Raw genomic sequence first — 16,047 nt, 5'->3', positions numbered from 1 at the left:
TTCATGCAGAGAATTAGGTAGACTACATTAGATGATCTGCAGGAAAATGATCCCTTTATATGATGTTCAAGTCGGCAGTGTGGTATAACTATAGGGTCTGTATCATAAATGTGGGCACATGTTTTGCATCTTTTCTGTAGGCATGGAGATGTGACCATTTTCTGTTGGTTCACTTAGGGAGCTTCAGACAATTAGTTGCTGAAGGTTTGGTGGTTGTCTGTATGCCAGGAGGGGAGGTTCAGGAAATACATTTTTCAGTGTTTGGTCATTGTTTAGCATTGGCTGAAGTTCTTTTATAATTTTTCGAAGTGTTTCAAGATGTGGGTTGTAGGTGACAACAAGGGGGATACGGTTCTTGTTGTCTTTGTTTTTATATTCCAGAAGGTTGTCTCTGGGTATGGCAGTAGCTCTTCTTATTTGAGTGTCTGTTGCTTTGGGGGTGTAACCTTGTCTGATGAAATCTTGTCTGAGCTCCTGCAGTTGTTTATCCTGGTCTGTCGGGTCTGAGCAAATACGATTGTACCGTATTGCTTGGCTGAAAATAATGGAGAACCTTATATGCTTGGGGTGGAAGCTATCACTTCTTAGGTAGGTCCGTCTGTCTGTCGGTTTGTGAAAAACAGAAGTTACAAGGGTATTGTCTTTCAGTTGAACGGTGGTGTCAAGGAAGATGACTTCTGTTTTGAGTAATTCAGCTACAGCTTTATGTTGGGGTGAAAAGAATTATATTCATTATGAAAATGGAGGAGGTCCTTCTCACTGGCAGTCCAGATTATGAAGATGTCATCTATGTAATGGAGATACAACATTGGTTTTTACGATGCACATTGACATGAAATCTTCCTCCAATTTTGCCATAAATAGGTTTGCATAAATGTGGCAACACAGATGTTCCTGTAGCGGCCCACTTCAACGGCCATAGACACTGTGAGAGGGACTTTAAAGTCACAGTGCTTATGGGCAACTTCAAAACACAGCAAGAGAGAAAAGAATGGGAAGTTAAACTCATGCTAAAATTTAATACATTACAACATGGCTTGAATAAAGACAAGAGTTTTATGGCCAGATATGAGGATTGTTTACATCTCTCAGCATGACAGACAACCTGTCTACAGATCCACATTGTTTTGAAAAACTCATTACAAACTTCAAAAGACTTTGTTGGACAGTTATGTTATCCAAAGATCTTGACCATACATTGTTCTTCTCTCTCTTGTTAAATTAACCCTAGCCTGAATGAATCTATTAATTTTTACATTTAAGATTTCTCATTTAAAGATTTACCAATGTTGTTTCTTGTCCTAGAGTGTGTATATAAACACAGGGAACTCCAGTTTCTGTATTACATCTTGCCTGAAGAAGGGGCCTGAGTTGCCTCGAAAGCTTGCATATTGTAATCTTTTTAGTTAGCCAATAAAAGGTGTCATTTTGCTTGGCTTTTCTCTACATTCATAATGGCTAACACGGTACAACACCCTAGTAATACATAGAAATATTCAAACTAGAAATTCTTGTTCTCTCTGCTTTCTCACACAAGTCAAAAATATAGTATACTAACGCATACGTTTGTTATTGCTTCTTAGTGCCCTTCACAGCCTCTGGTATACAACAGTAAGTGTACACTGGATACAGTATACAGCACACTCTCTTCCTGACACATGCAATTCTCGAATGATAAAATATAGCAACCATATCTTTTCACTCTTTAGTCTTTTTGTTGCTGCTTGCATCCTTTTCTTTCCTTCAAATCTGCAAATTCTATCTCTGTTCTGGAGTTTGGAATTTTTAACAATTTTCTCTTAAGGGTTTTGGAGACTAGTCAGTTTACTGAAGACATAATGCAATGAGAAATTATATCAACAACTTACAGTCACATTAATATACCATTTAGTTAAATGGTCTTTTTGTGGAATAACTGATTAAGATTGTCTCAGTTTTACATGGTCATACACATGGCTGAATATAAGCTTTGCTATGTGAAGACACCATTCACTTTATCTGATCCATTCACTTCTTACAAGACAACTAGGTCTAAATATCAGATAAATATCAGTACATGGGCATATCGGATTTGAATCACTAGCAAAATGAATTTGGGACACTGCTACCAGCAGCCTGAATCCTCTGCAGGCTGTACAGTCATATGCAGACAGTATGGATTTTTCAACTCGTTTTACTATCATGACTTTCTCTAGCATTGTTCAAGCAGGATTGCACCCTCATAGATGGTGCCTATGATGTTATGCAAAAATAATGAAAATGAATGATGACCTAGCTTTTAATTTTGATCCCCCTTTAATTTCGGGACATAAAGTGAATTTTTCCTTTAACGTTATGAGACACAAGAATGGCCTAAAACATGTATCAATGGGTTTCTTATTCTCTATTAATAAGTTTAATTGGGGGTGGGGGGATCTGTCAGTTAATAATCACAGTAAATTGTTTAACTCTGATTTCCTATTCCTCTTTTATGCAAGATATGAGGGTTTACACATCTTTTGTCCACTTTTGTGCCCTTAAAATGTAAAGAGTAAATCGTCTGTCTGAGTACCTTAACCACACATGATCCAGGTAAATGCCATTTCAGTTAATAAAATAAGGTTTTTAAAATTGATTGAGTAACAATATGCCAATCAGGATTATTTTTTTTTACGGTACGAATAGATATAAAAGACATTTTTGCAGTAATGTCTTTACTCATTTATTCACATCTATAACGCTTTTTAAGGAAAGACCTTTTGCAACAAAACAATTGATTTTTTTCTGTGTTTGATCCCCTATATTGACATGAACTATACTGTATAAAGAAATCGCGTCTCATAAGGGTTAACACTTCAAATTAAAAAAACACAAAACAATGTAAATTACCAACATATTTGCAGGGAAAAATATTGTGAGAAATGATAAGAGGCATTTTAATAATTATGCTGTAATGGCTATCTTTAGAAGAGTTCGGCCATTGATGGCATGAATAGAACAGACATGTTCACTGTTAATTGATGAGATTTCAATTCGGGACATCTCAAGTTAACCATCCTACTCCCCTCTTGTAGCAGTCGTTTATACTTGGGGAGGCTTCTGCGCTTGAGAACTATGCCACCGACACACATACATAAAGTTTTAGAAAAAGCTGCAAAACTGAGCTGCAGAGGTGGTCCTCTCTTGTACTGCTGCTGCAATCGGCTCTCCAGATTACGAATGTGAGCCTCGATACTCTCCAGCAAGTCTTCCGAAGAGCCAAACAGATCCGTTTTAGGTCTCCGAGGCACTCAGCGCTCTGCTAAATCTGACTGTAGGTCTTCTCTTCCTGCTCTTGACACCAGTGTGGCGCCGGCACTAAAAGTTGCGGTGGTTTGTTCTCGCCCTTTGCTGCACTAGTTGGAAAAGCGTGCGACTTTGGAGACTGGCCATTTATATTGGCGCTTCACTGTTGATGTAATGCCAGCACATACTTGGGTGCTTCATTCCTGGCTGATGTAACTTTTCAGCAATAACAATACAAAGAAGCGTGAACCTTGCCTTATTCATATTCCATCTTTACAATTATTCGTAACAAAAGTTTCAAATTTCGCATAATGCATGTTACGCCCTGGCACACTGCAAGTGTCCCGAGAATCTAAACGGCGTATTTGCATTTCGAAGCCAGTTATACAGGCGTTCATTTGAACGATTTTTGCATAACACCGTAGATCAGTTTTATCCGGGTGCAATCCTGCTAGAACGACGCCAGAGAAAAGTCGAGATAATAAAAATGAGCTGAAAATGTATACTGACTGCTTTTAACTCTACAGCCTACTGAAGATTTGGGCCGCAGTTAACACTGTTAACTTAACAGTGTCTCAAATACCAAATACGACATGTCCGTGTACAGTTATCTATCCTGAGTATCAGCCATATGCTGGTTTCAAATGCTATACAATCCAGAACGTCTGCATTTTCTTCGCATTTCACAACAAGTGCGGATGTGTGCTAAACATTTGTAAAGTGTTCGCAAGTTCAAGCAAGTCTAGTGAGTTTTGTCCAACGTGGTGTACCGTAACGCTTTTTACGCAATCAGAGCGCGGTCGCGAATTGATTGCGTCACGAGAAACGTGAGTTTGGAAAGTTCGCTGTGAATCAGCTTGAGAGACACAAGTCGTAATTTTTGGTAACGGCTTGGTGAAAGACAAAAATGGCATTGACATTAAATTTAAACAATGAGGTATGTAAATCTTGTTAAACTGTACTGCAAGAGTAGAGCTCATGTGTTGTGCGTTGCGATCTACTGGAAAATAGTTTACTTTTGATTTTCTTGTAGTATGTTTCCTCAGATGAGCTAGAAGGACTATTTGAACTACAGCGTGTATTATGATAGCTCGCCAGTTCAAATAATACAATATGTAATGAAGACTGTAAAATAATATTAAGTTTTCACACCTGTCATGTTCCAAACACGGTTCTGTATGAAGTAAAACATTTATTAATGTGTTGAACGCTAACTTTTAGAGATGGATTATTTTCATTGATACAAATGACTTATAACAATCGAGTAAAGGAGAAGAATGCTTTCTACAACAGCGATATAAATCAATGTTTACCAGTCTTTAGTTGCGCTTTTTTTTTGTAATAAACTATTTGATGTTAAAAAAATCGCCCCGTTACGTACACACGTGGTTTATGATATTTTAGCAGGATCTTGGAGGTTTCATGTACATTACAACTTCTTTTGAAATAATTTTTGTGTTCACTAAAATCACAGATTAATTTCCAATTCAAATATCTGTGTCAATTACTATATGAAGGCAAATCTGAATTATGTCATTGTGACTGGCGTTCCAATTAGGAATTGTTGCTGCTTTTCTGGGATTGGCAGTGGTTTTCCAGAACATCCTATTAACCTACAATAAATTGCTTTGTATGTTGACTTTGTTGAACTTATTCACTTGTTGAGAACCAATGTGGCTGCCATCTGACAGTTCCTGTTGAGGCAGCTGTATCAATGCTAACATTGGAGAACTCCAAGTACATTAACTTGTGTGATACAATAATGTGATTGGGAGAGTTTTGTTTTTTTCCATAACTTAATAATGGGGAAAAGTGAGGAATGATATGATGCAAAATATATGCTACTCGTATTCCAGTGTGTTTCCAAAACAGTTATATGGGGATACGGTTAGATAAATTTAAATTGTCCTTGCAGTCAGGCAATTTGTGTGTGTTTGTTTTAATTGTAACATTTAACCTATACTGAATTCAGATTGTCTTAAGATATTCAAAGTAAAACAACCATCTTTTGTAATTTAAGCCTTGGTTTAAAAACTGCTGAAATTAACCAAATACGAATCTGCAGAAAATACTGAGGTCATGAATGTATGTGGCCTTTTACCTAGTCACTTTCACGTTAATCATGACATGCAGTCAGTGTAAAAGAGCATTGTTTTAGTATGATTTGTGTACCGTGTATATTAGTGTTTTGGATCTTTTTATGCCTAAAAGCTATTTTATCTACGCTGTGTAAAAAATCAAGCATAATTCATGGCTATCTTTTATATAAAATGGGTGTGTAATTTCTTTTAACCTGCAGATATGGAGTTACTGAATGCACTAAATCATTTTTTGTGATTACTGGTGGGAAACTGTATGTGTGGCAAGTGCAGCATGTTATTCCTATTTTGTACTAGGATGCAAGTTTTTGCTCTGTCTTCTGTGAAGAAACCAATTAGCCGGAAGAAACACTGCTATATTTCTGAGTGACATCTTTACTGATAATCGTGGGATAATGCAGAAAACGAAACTTCAGTAAACATGAATCTGAAGTACTGTATTAGTGACTGAAATAGAAAACTACAGAAACATTGCTTATGCTGGTCTGTCACCAGGAGATATAAGAGAAAAAAGCAAAAGCTGGAGCAAGTGACAGCAGCTGAGTGGAGAGAGCAATGTCAGTTTGTCATCATGAAGAGCCGGACTTTTACCAGTACGCAACATAAATTGGCACAGGCTATATGTGCAGAACTGTGAGATATTAAAAACGTTGTTATTGAACAAGTAAAAAATGTGTCAAATAAATGTGAATGTTTCAAAACATAAAGTACATTCAACGTACAACATCCAAATGTCTTTGAATTGCCATTGTGTTGATGTCCTCGGGTGTGTTGATGTCCTCGGGACAGAGTCTGGATCATTCATATGCTTTTAATGATCCAGTGGCCCATTCTATCACCAATCTTGTATGAGAGTACGATTGTGGTGTACTCACTATCACCTGAAACAGAGGTTATACAAATTGTCTGTGATGCAATTAACATAACTGAAATCTTGTCAATTAGGCTTACTTACCAAAAAGCCAGCCTGCACACACAGCATGACTCTGATGTCTGCTTTCCACAGTACTGTTTGACAAAATAAAGGAATTGTGGGATGAGTCGGGTCACCTCAGAGCAATATTAGTCAGACATAACTTAGTTGGTGCAACTGAATGCATGGATGCTGCAATAAAGGCACCATCACAAAATTTATTAGCTTTTGCAAGCAAAAAGCACTTTTCAATTAATATACAGTTAATATCTGAAGCTGTAATGTCTCTGGCTGATTTTATTGCAAGGTGGTCGGGTTGAACCCACGATTGATTTATTTTATTAAATAGTACTGAAGCAGACTTCATGGTCATGTTGTGTGTAATAGTTGGCTTCTTGGTAACACATCCATCCATCCATTTTCCAACCCGCTGAATCCGAACACAGGGTCACAGGGGTCTGCTGGAGCCAATCCCAGCCAACACAGGGCACAAGGCAGGAAACAATCCCGGGCAGGGTGCCAACCCACCGCAGGACACACACAAACACACCCACACACCAAGCACACACTAGGGCCAATTTAGAATCGCCAATCCACCTAACCTGCATGTCTTTGGACTGTGGGAGGAAACCGGAGCCCCCGGAGGAAACCCACGCAGACACGGGGAGAACATGCAAACTCCACGCAGGGAGGACCCGGGAATCGAACCCAGGACCCCAGATCTCCCAACTGCGAGGCAGCAGCGCTACCCACTGCGCCACCGTGCCGCCCTTCTTGGTAACACAACCATTGCCAATTATACAGTGCAACATGCAACACTCCCTTTTTTTTATGACAAAATAGATCGGCTACACACTAAGCCAATTAATGTTAAAGAGTATGCATTAGGCATTGTTACGAACATGGAAGACGGCTGTATTGAGAGAACATGTCCATTAACTGTAATACAGTATGTACCTGCTCAGGATACAGCGGGTTTAGAAAGTGGATGGATGCACATCAGAATGGGACTGACATTTTATTGAAATACGAAATAAAGCAAGATTTTTTTTTAACATTATTGTCTGATCGTCTGGAGAAGCAAAAATGACAACACAAAAAGTCAGCGTAAGACCTCCAGATGTTTGAAGCCTTCCATAATGTTAAGTCAATTTCCATGTTAACTTTTTTTAAACTTTTTTATAAATCCTGACTTTTGTGTAAGAAATGGCAGATACAACCAAATTTTACACGAGTCCCCTGATCTTTCCTTAGGTGTTTATTAGCAAGCTTTAGTCTTGCCCTGATGTTTTTTCTGGATAGGAAAGGTTTATTCCTGGTTCTCCTCCCATGTAGATCTTCTTTGTGCAGCCTTTTTCTAATGGTTGACTCATGCACTTTAGCATCAACAGTGGCAGAGCTACCTGGAGTCATGTGATGAAATTCTGGGGTTTGTAGGGACTTCTTTTAGTAACTTGCATTCTCCTCACTGGCTGAATGTGCTGTGGTGGCTTGGTCTAGACAAGGTGGCAATTGTTTTATATGTTCTCCAGTTGACAGTCTTCCAGACAGTCGAATGACTGATTTACAATTGTTTGGAGATCTTTTTAATTCCCTTCCCAAATTCATAGACGTCTGTAAGTCTCTTTCTGAAGGTCTTGGAGAGATGTTTTGATATAGGCATGGTGATAACACACACTTCAACAACAAAGAGAAAACAAACTAAATGTCTGAGGTTTAAGTAAATGAGTTCTTCCAAGATCTTCAACAATAGCGTTTTAATAATTTGCACCTGACATGGTGCCCTTGTTTAGGTATTTGAGACAGTGATAAATATAAGGGTTTACATAGTTTTTCCACATGCAAAATTTGCAATTAGGTTTTTTTCTAAACCATACAATCAACTACAGAATGTCAATGTGGCATGTTGTTTGTTATATCACCTTTACATATACAGCACAGACTGTTTAACCCCCAATGCTGAAACTGCAAAGAGGTGACATGTAACAGCACTTCACCAGTACGCTAAGAAATGTTGTCATTACTCTGTGCTGAAAATGGTAGAGCACTGCTCAGAAAATTAACCTAGGGAAAACTTGCAAGAGACAGTGTCCATATATGGTAACTGAACTGATGATGCTTGAACTGTAAAACTATATGATGCAATGCCTCAAAGTTATAGTTACAAATCAAGTGTAGCATTGAGTCCATCAGCCATTTTACTGTGGTCAGTAAAAACAAAACTGTGACTGTTTTCGTATTCAATAGCATTCTGAAACCTTTCTAACACTTCTTAAGTCATTCATATATACAGTGCATCCGGAAAGTATTCACAGCGCATCACTTTTTCCACATTTTGTTATGTTACAGCCTTATTCCAAAATGGATTAAATTCATTTTTTTCCTCAGAATTCTACACACAACACCCCATAATGACAACGTGAAAAACGTTTACTTGAGATTTTTGCAAATTTATTAAAAATAAAAACAATTGAGAAAGCACATGTACATAAGTATTCACAGCCTTTGCCATGAAGCTCAAAATTGAGCTCAGGTGCATCCTGTTTCCCCTGATCATCCTTGAGATGTTTCGGCAGCTTAATTGGAGTCCACCTGTAGTAAATTCAGTTGATTGGACATGATTTGGAAAGGCACACACTTGTCTATATAAGGTCCCACAGTTGACAGTTCATGTCAGAGCACAAACCAAGCGTGAAGTCAAAGGAATTGTCTGTAGGCCACCGAGACAGGATTGTCTCGAGGCACAAATCTGGGGAAGGTTACAGAAAAATTTCTGCTGCTTTGAAGGTCCCAATGAGCACAGTGGCCTCCATCATCCGTAAGTGGAAGAAGTTCGAAACCACCAGGACACTTCCTAGAGCTGACTGGCCATCTAAACTGAGCGATCAGGGGAGAAGGGCCTTAGTCAGAGAGGTGACCAAGAACCCGATGGTCACTCTGTCAGTGCTCCAGAGGTCCTCTGTGGAGAGAGGAGAACCTTCCAGAAGGACAACCATCTCTGCAGCAATCCACCAATCAGGCCTGTATGGTAGAGTGGTCAGATGGAAGCTGGTGTTTGCCAAAAGGCACCTGAAGGACTCTCAGACCATGAGAAAGAAAATTCTCTGGTCTGATGAGACAAAGATTGAACTCTTTGGTGTGAATGCCAGGCGTCACGTTTGGAGGAAACCAGGCACCACTCATCACCAGGCCAATACCATCCCTACAGTGAAGCATGGTGGTGGCAGCATCATGCTGTGGGGATGTTTTTCAGCGGCAGGGACTGGGAGACTAGTCAGGATAAAGGGAAAGATGACTCCAGCAATGTACAGAGACATCCTAGATGAAAACCTGCTCCAGAGCGCTCTTGACCTCACACTGGGGCGACACTTCATATTTCAGCAGGACAATGACCCTTAGAACCTATCTAATAATTGTTAGCGGAAACCGCAAATATCCTCTGCAATTTTTATGGCTTTTTTTGTGGCAATACTGTACTGTAGAGAGAACAGGAAGCAACTGTAGAGGAAACACGGCTTGGGATGGTGAAAGTAGCCAATAGAATTTGAAACTGCAACTCCCAGCAGTCCCTGCCGTGGCTCTGATTGGTCTTCTGCTGTGTGTGCTGGGGCTGTTGGGGGTCAAAGGATGTCAGCACGGCTTTTAAAAAGGGGGCCGGTGACCAAAAGTAAAACAAAAAGTTTTTGTAATTTGTGTTTCAAATTCCTGTCTCTCTGCCTGACTTCTGTTGGGTTACCTGTACTTATTCGTTTTGTCCTGGATCATTTCGTGTTTGGCGTCTGGATTGTCTGCCATCTGCCTGTGTATATGAGGATTGTAAGTGGATTCATGGCCATCCTGTAAAGAAAGAAGTGCTCCTGAACCCATCCACTCGTCTTCACCATTTCAGGAACTAGCGGTGGGACTATCTTTACATTTCCATTCAACGTGCGGATCTCTGAACTATCTATTTTTATCATTACATTTCATCTGTTGCTGTTTTCCATGAACATTTTTCATGATTTACTGTGTGTGTTTTGTTGGTGCTTTGTTGTATTTAATGTGTAATCACTAAGGGGACCAAGGGTGGTATTGTTGTTTTCATTTATTTAATTTGTTTTCATTACATTGTTTATTTGCTTTTTGATTACCGGTTTGCTTTGTTTTTATCTCTGTTTGTGTGAGCGTGCGGGTCGGGTCAAGGCTGGGTGTGTCCCGGGAATCTCCCCCATAAAAATAAATAAATCACCGTTTTCTCGACGGTGTGAATTTTAGTGGCACTGGACCACTACAGCGTTATTCATTTCTTCTTGCTGCTAATTGACTGTGATGTATCTCCAGCTGAATATTCTTGTGTTTTCCGTTTTGTTCCTCTTAACCCTTAACACTAGAATTACCAACGCCTACGAAAAAACTCATAGATCCGTCCCACCTTAAATCGCTTCGCACCTCTCCATCAGCGTCTTTTGTCCTGTAAATGTGATGATAAGCAGCAAGCTCTGTGATTTACTTAATTTCATCCATGGCATCAGTTGCATCTTGTACATATTGTTTCAGCAGTTTTTAAAATAGTTTTTACAGTTCATTAGCAGTGTGTAAAATGATCAGTGTTGCAGTAATTGTGATGCTCTTTGCATCACGTTTACTTAAAGTGCAGCAAAAAAGTATTTGGCATCCAAAGATGCTTTAACCCCCAAGTATGTGGCAGTTTAAGGGTTAAAGCCCCAAGATGCCGCCGAAACGTCCTGCACCTTATAAAGCTTCTGGAAATGAAAACGCGCTTACATGAATTACAGTACTGTACATATAGCGGTAACATTGGTATTTTACATTCTAGCACTGGGGGAGACATAGCAATACAGTACACAGGTTTACCTTTACATTCTTTTTTTTAGGTAATGTATTAAGCTGAGTTTGAAATTAAAGTGTTATGGGGGCATATTTAGGGTTTAAACTATAAAAATAGGCATTTTTTAACCACATCTAAAATTTGTGGTTTTTCACAATTCGCGGGTGCTCTAGGAATGTAACCCCCATGAATTTTGGAGGTGTACTGTATTTTTATATAGAGATATATCTTCTTATATAATACGCTACCGTGGCTGTTCGTTTGTCTGTCCAGGATTTTAAATCACCTGTAGCTTGCAAACTGTTTGACCTATTGACCTGAAATTTGGTATGCATATACTACGTGATCTCTATTGTCTGCTTTCAGGGTGATGATTTTTATTACTGTTTTTATTTTTATTTTATTTTACTGAAGAATCAACTCTCGGCAGCGTGCAGCAGGGCGTCTGAGCGGCGTATGTGTATGGACGCCGTTCTCATCCCTCCCACCTTCACCATCACTTTCTCTACCTCTTCGTATCTTAAATCACTCTTGAGGCAGATTGAAGACTTAAGTGCCAGCTTAAGTGAAAAATTAAAAACGTACTAAGTAATTGCAACACAAAAACTAACTTAATCAGTTTTAACGTGAAAAGATGCCGACAGAAGAAGAGAAGAAGCGGGCCGCTAGGGTGGAGAAAACAAGAGCTGCTCAGGAAGCAGCAAGCGCATCAATTTCTGAGCAAACGAATGCTGAACGTACAGAGAAAGAGTATGAAAACTATAAGTCAAGTATATTCATGGCATGTTATCGTGCAGTCCGCTGTTGCTGGTAGATATATATATAGATAGATAGGTTGACATGCAAAAAATATATACAGTGGGGCAAAAAAGTATTTAGTCAGCCACCAATTGTGCAAGTTCTCCCACTTAACAAGATGAGAGAGGCCTGTAATTTTCATCATAGGTATACCTCAACTATGAGAGACAAAATGAGAAAAAAAAATCCAGAAAATCACATTGTCTGATTTTTAAAGAATTTATTTGCAAATTATGGTGGAAAATAAGTATTTGGTCACCTACAAACAAGCAAGATTTCTGGCTCACACAGACCTGTAACTTCTTCTGTAAGAGGCTCTTCTGTCCTCCACTCGTTACCTGTATTAATGGCACCTGTTTGAACTCGTTATCAATATAAAAGACACCTGTCCACAACCTCAATCAGTCACACTCCAAACTCCACTATGGCCAAGACCAAAGAGCTGTCAAAGGACACCAGAAACAAAATTGTAGACATGCACCAGGCTGGGAAGACTGAGTCTGCAATAGGTAAGCAGCTTGGTGTGAAGAAATCAACTGTGGGAGCAATTATTAGAAAATGGAAGACATACAAGACCACTGATAATCTCCCTCGATCTGGGGCTCCACGCAAGATCTCACCCCGTGGGGTCAAAATGATCACAAGAACGGTGAGCAAAAATCCCAGAACCACACGGGGGGACCTAGTGAATGACCTGCAGAGAGCTGGGACCAAAGTAACAAAGGCTACCATCAGTAACACACTATGCCGCCAGGGACTCAAATCCTGCAGTGCCAGACGTGTCCCCCTGCTTAAGCCAGTACATGTGCAGGCCCATCTGAAATTTGCTAGAGAGCATTTGGATGATCCAGATGATGTCATATGGTCAGATGAAACCAAAATAGAACGTCGTGTTTGGAGGAGAAAGAATGCTGAGTTGCATCCAAAGAACACCATACCTACTGTAAAGCATGGGGGTGGAAACATCATGCTTTGGGGCTGTTTTTCTGCAAAGGGACCAGGATGACTGATCCGTGTAAAGGAAAGAATGAATGGGGCCATGTATCGTCAGATTTTGAGTGAAAACCTCCTTCCATCAGCAAGAGCATTGAAGATGAAACGTGGCTGGGTCTTTCAGCATGACAATGATCCCAAACACACCGCCCGGGTAATGAAGGAGTGGCTTCGTAAGAAGCATTTCAAGGTCCTGGAGTGGCCTAGCCAGTCTCCAGATCTCAACCCCATAGAAAATCTTTGGAGGGAGTTGAAAGTCCGTGTTGCCCAGCGACAGCCCCAAAACATCACTGCTCTAGAAGAGATCTGCATGGAGGAATGGGCCAAAATACCAGCAACAGTGTGTGAAAACCTTGTGAAGACTTACAGAAAACGTTTGACCTCTGTCATTGCCAACAAAGGATATATAACAAAGTATTGAGATGAACTTTTGTTATTGACCAAATACTTTTTTTCCACCATAATTTGCAAATAAATTCTTCAAAAATCAGACAATGTGATTTTCTGGATTTTTTTTCTCATTTTGTCTCTCATAGTTGAGGTATACCTATGATGAAAATTACAGGCCTCCCTCATCTTTTTAAGTGGGAGAACTTGCACAATTGGTGGCCGACTAAATACTTTTTTGTCCCACTGTATAGTATGTGTGCAAATCATGCATCTTGCTAATGAAAGAGAGCAGTTAACATGAAAACTTTTATAAGAAGGTACCCTTGGGTATGTAAAAATACCATTATTGCTTTTGATAGACTTATGGGTTTATTGCAATGTACACAAACAACTTTGAAATATTGGCGCTGTTATGCTGTGCATACTTGAACATCAAATCTTGATATGTGCACATATGTTAAATGGAGTATGCTTACTTTTTTACGTGACTGAATTATATTGAGGTGGTCAAAAAACTCCTTGGTGGCAGGGACCCGGGGGTGGATGAGATACGCCCGGAGTTCCTCAAGGCTCTGGATGTTGTAGGGCTGTCTTGGTTGACACGTCTCTGCAACATTGCATGGACATCAGGGACAGTGCCTCTGGATTGGCAGACTGGGGTGGTGGTTCCCCTCTTTAAGAAGGGGGACCGGAGGGTGTGTTCCAACTACAGAGGGATCACACTCCTCAGCCTCCCTGGAAAAGTCTATTCGGGGGTCCTGGGGCCTCATGTATAAACGGTGCGTACGCACAGAAATGTTGCGTACGAACCTTTCCACGCTCAAATCGCGATGTATAAAACCTAAACTTGGCGTAAAGCCACGCACATTTCCACGGTAACTCATACCTTGGCGTACGCAATTTCTCTGCTCGGTTTTGCAGACTGGCGGCACCCAGCGTCAAAGCAGTGCTACTGTTACTGTGTGGTTACTCTTTCTTAGATCCACATCCACGGCGGCGGCTTTATCAAATACACTGAAATTAACCGCATATCGTTCATAAATTTAATGCATCTGATTGTAATTAACCTGTAACAATATAATGGTCCACAGAATGGTCAAACTACTGTTCCTGTGTGCTCATCCTTTCTTTCTTGGCTCCACATTCCTGAGGCGGCTTTATAAATACACTGAAATTAACTGCATATTGTTTATTAGTGTAATGCATCTGATTGTAATTAACCTGTAGCAATATATTGGACCAGGGAATAGCCATAGTATTCCAAATACCATAACTGCTTTAGCGTTTTTACGCTCACTGCATCTTGTTCTTCTTTTTGCTGCTCCCGTTAAGGGTTGCCACTGCGGATCATCTTTTTCCATATTACTCTCACTGCACCACTCGGAGTATTTATATCACTGTATCTGAGTGTGAATCACAGCAGCAGATGATCGGAAAGAGAATTATCAGTATACAGTTTCAAGCACACACTACCTCAACCACGGCAAAAAGCGTCAAAGCCTTTCCTGTACGGACCTCGCGTTTCAGAAACAGTTTCATCCCAAGAACTATAAACGCACTCAATCAGTCCATCAAGTGCTCCTTGTAGAACTGTTTGTACTTATAAGTACAATCACCTCACTGTAAACTTACACTACAGTTATAATATTGCACAACCTGCGCTACTTTATAAAGCGCGTATGATGACAATATCATTTTTAAGATGAAATGCAGCAAAATATGTTCCTTATAGTATACAGATAAAACTTTAACTTCATTTAAATAATCTGTATTGTTAATAATTAAACATGTGAGGACACGGTGCCGCAGCGTATAGCTAGTTCAAGGATAGCTCCTGCCTTGCGCTGTATTCTTGCTGGTGTTGACGCGACACTGGAAAGATAGACGAATAGAATAATTAAACATGTACTACGAAGATATTTCAATGTTCCTTAAAAGTTTTGAAGAATCGGCGTTCTAAGCTTACAAATGGCTTAACGTCTATTACAGAGCTGATTGTGTGGCAATTGGAGAAAGAAAAGTATGGACAGGAATTGGAGGTTAGTACGTTTGAAAGAGACAGTACTTCTGTAATAAATTATTTCATCGAAGGTCGCACATGGCACCGCAAGCCGCTTGCGTGAGATATGAACAATCACTGCGCCATTGTGTTCCCATGTTTAATAACATGCTTTCATTCCTATCATCATGAAAATGATATCACGTATACATCTCAGTATTTTAATTATTCAGAGAGCTGTAATATCTCGAATGTAATGCATTCTGTGTCCTGTCGGAGAAAGAGAAAGAATGGAAGCACGTAATGATTCACACACATAGAGCACATAGAAGATCAAATACAGAACAAAGACTTTAACATGCTACTTGAGAAACTAGTAAAATAAACGATTTTAAGATGAAGTTTATGATGTTCTACTTTAATGGCAAAATAAACTATGTGATTAAAGTGGAAATTTCGAGATTAAAGTTGACATTTTGTGCTTTTTTCCCCACTGTGTGCCTATGTTTTTTGTTTGTACCCTAATACGCTTTCATATGACACTTAGACGGTGGGCTACGACTCGCCTTTTCACAGCGACTTTGATATGTGATTTCTTTTTTATTTCGGGCACTGTGCGACTTTGTGAATTTGATCTTTCGAGTTTTTCCGACACTCTGTCACTCGATCAACTTTCTTTTGTTGATTATACCACTGTTTAAACCAACAAATAGTACGTTTTTCCTTTGCCTCCACTTGGTATTCGCTGAAATTCTTATATTTT

At 39.6% G+C, this 16,047-nt stretch overlaps 1 protein-coding gene across 1 annotated transcript in view; it reads left to right on the top strand.

Annotated features, from left to right (window-relative positions):
• Positions 1-4,048: 4,048 nt before the first annotated feature.
• Positions 4,049-16,047, top strand: part of srfbp1 (serum response factor binding protein 1) — a 148,987-nt gene continuing 136,988 nt past the window's right edge. The window contains exon 1 of the mRNA XM_028805254.2: positions 4,049-4,201. Coding sequence (XP_028661087.1) covers positions 4,172-4,201 — 30 coding nt within the window. The 5' untranslated portion in view covers positions 4,049-4,171. The remainder of the gene's footprint in view (positions 4,202-16,047) is intronic.

The sequence above is a fragment of the Erpetoichthys calabaricus genome, chromosome 7 (genome assembly GCF_900747795.2).
Source record: "Erpetoichthys calabaricus chromosome 7, fErpCal1.3, whole genome shotgun sequence".
NCBI classification, from domain to species: domain Eukaryota; kingdom Metazoa; phylum Chordata; class Cladistia; order Polypteriformes; family Polypteridae; genus Erpetoichthys; species Erpetoichthys calabaricus.
The sequence above is the reverse complement of the archived record's forward strand: the minus strand, read 5'-3'. Positions and strand labels throughout refer to the sequence as shown.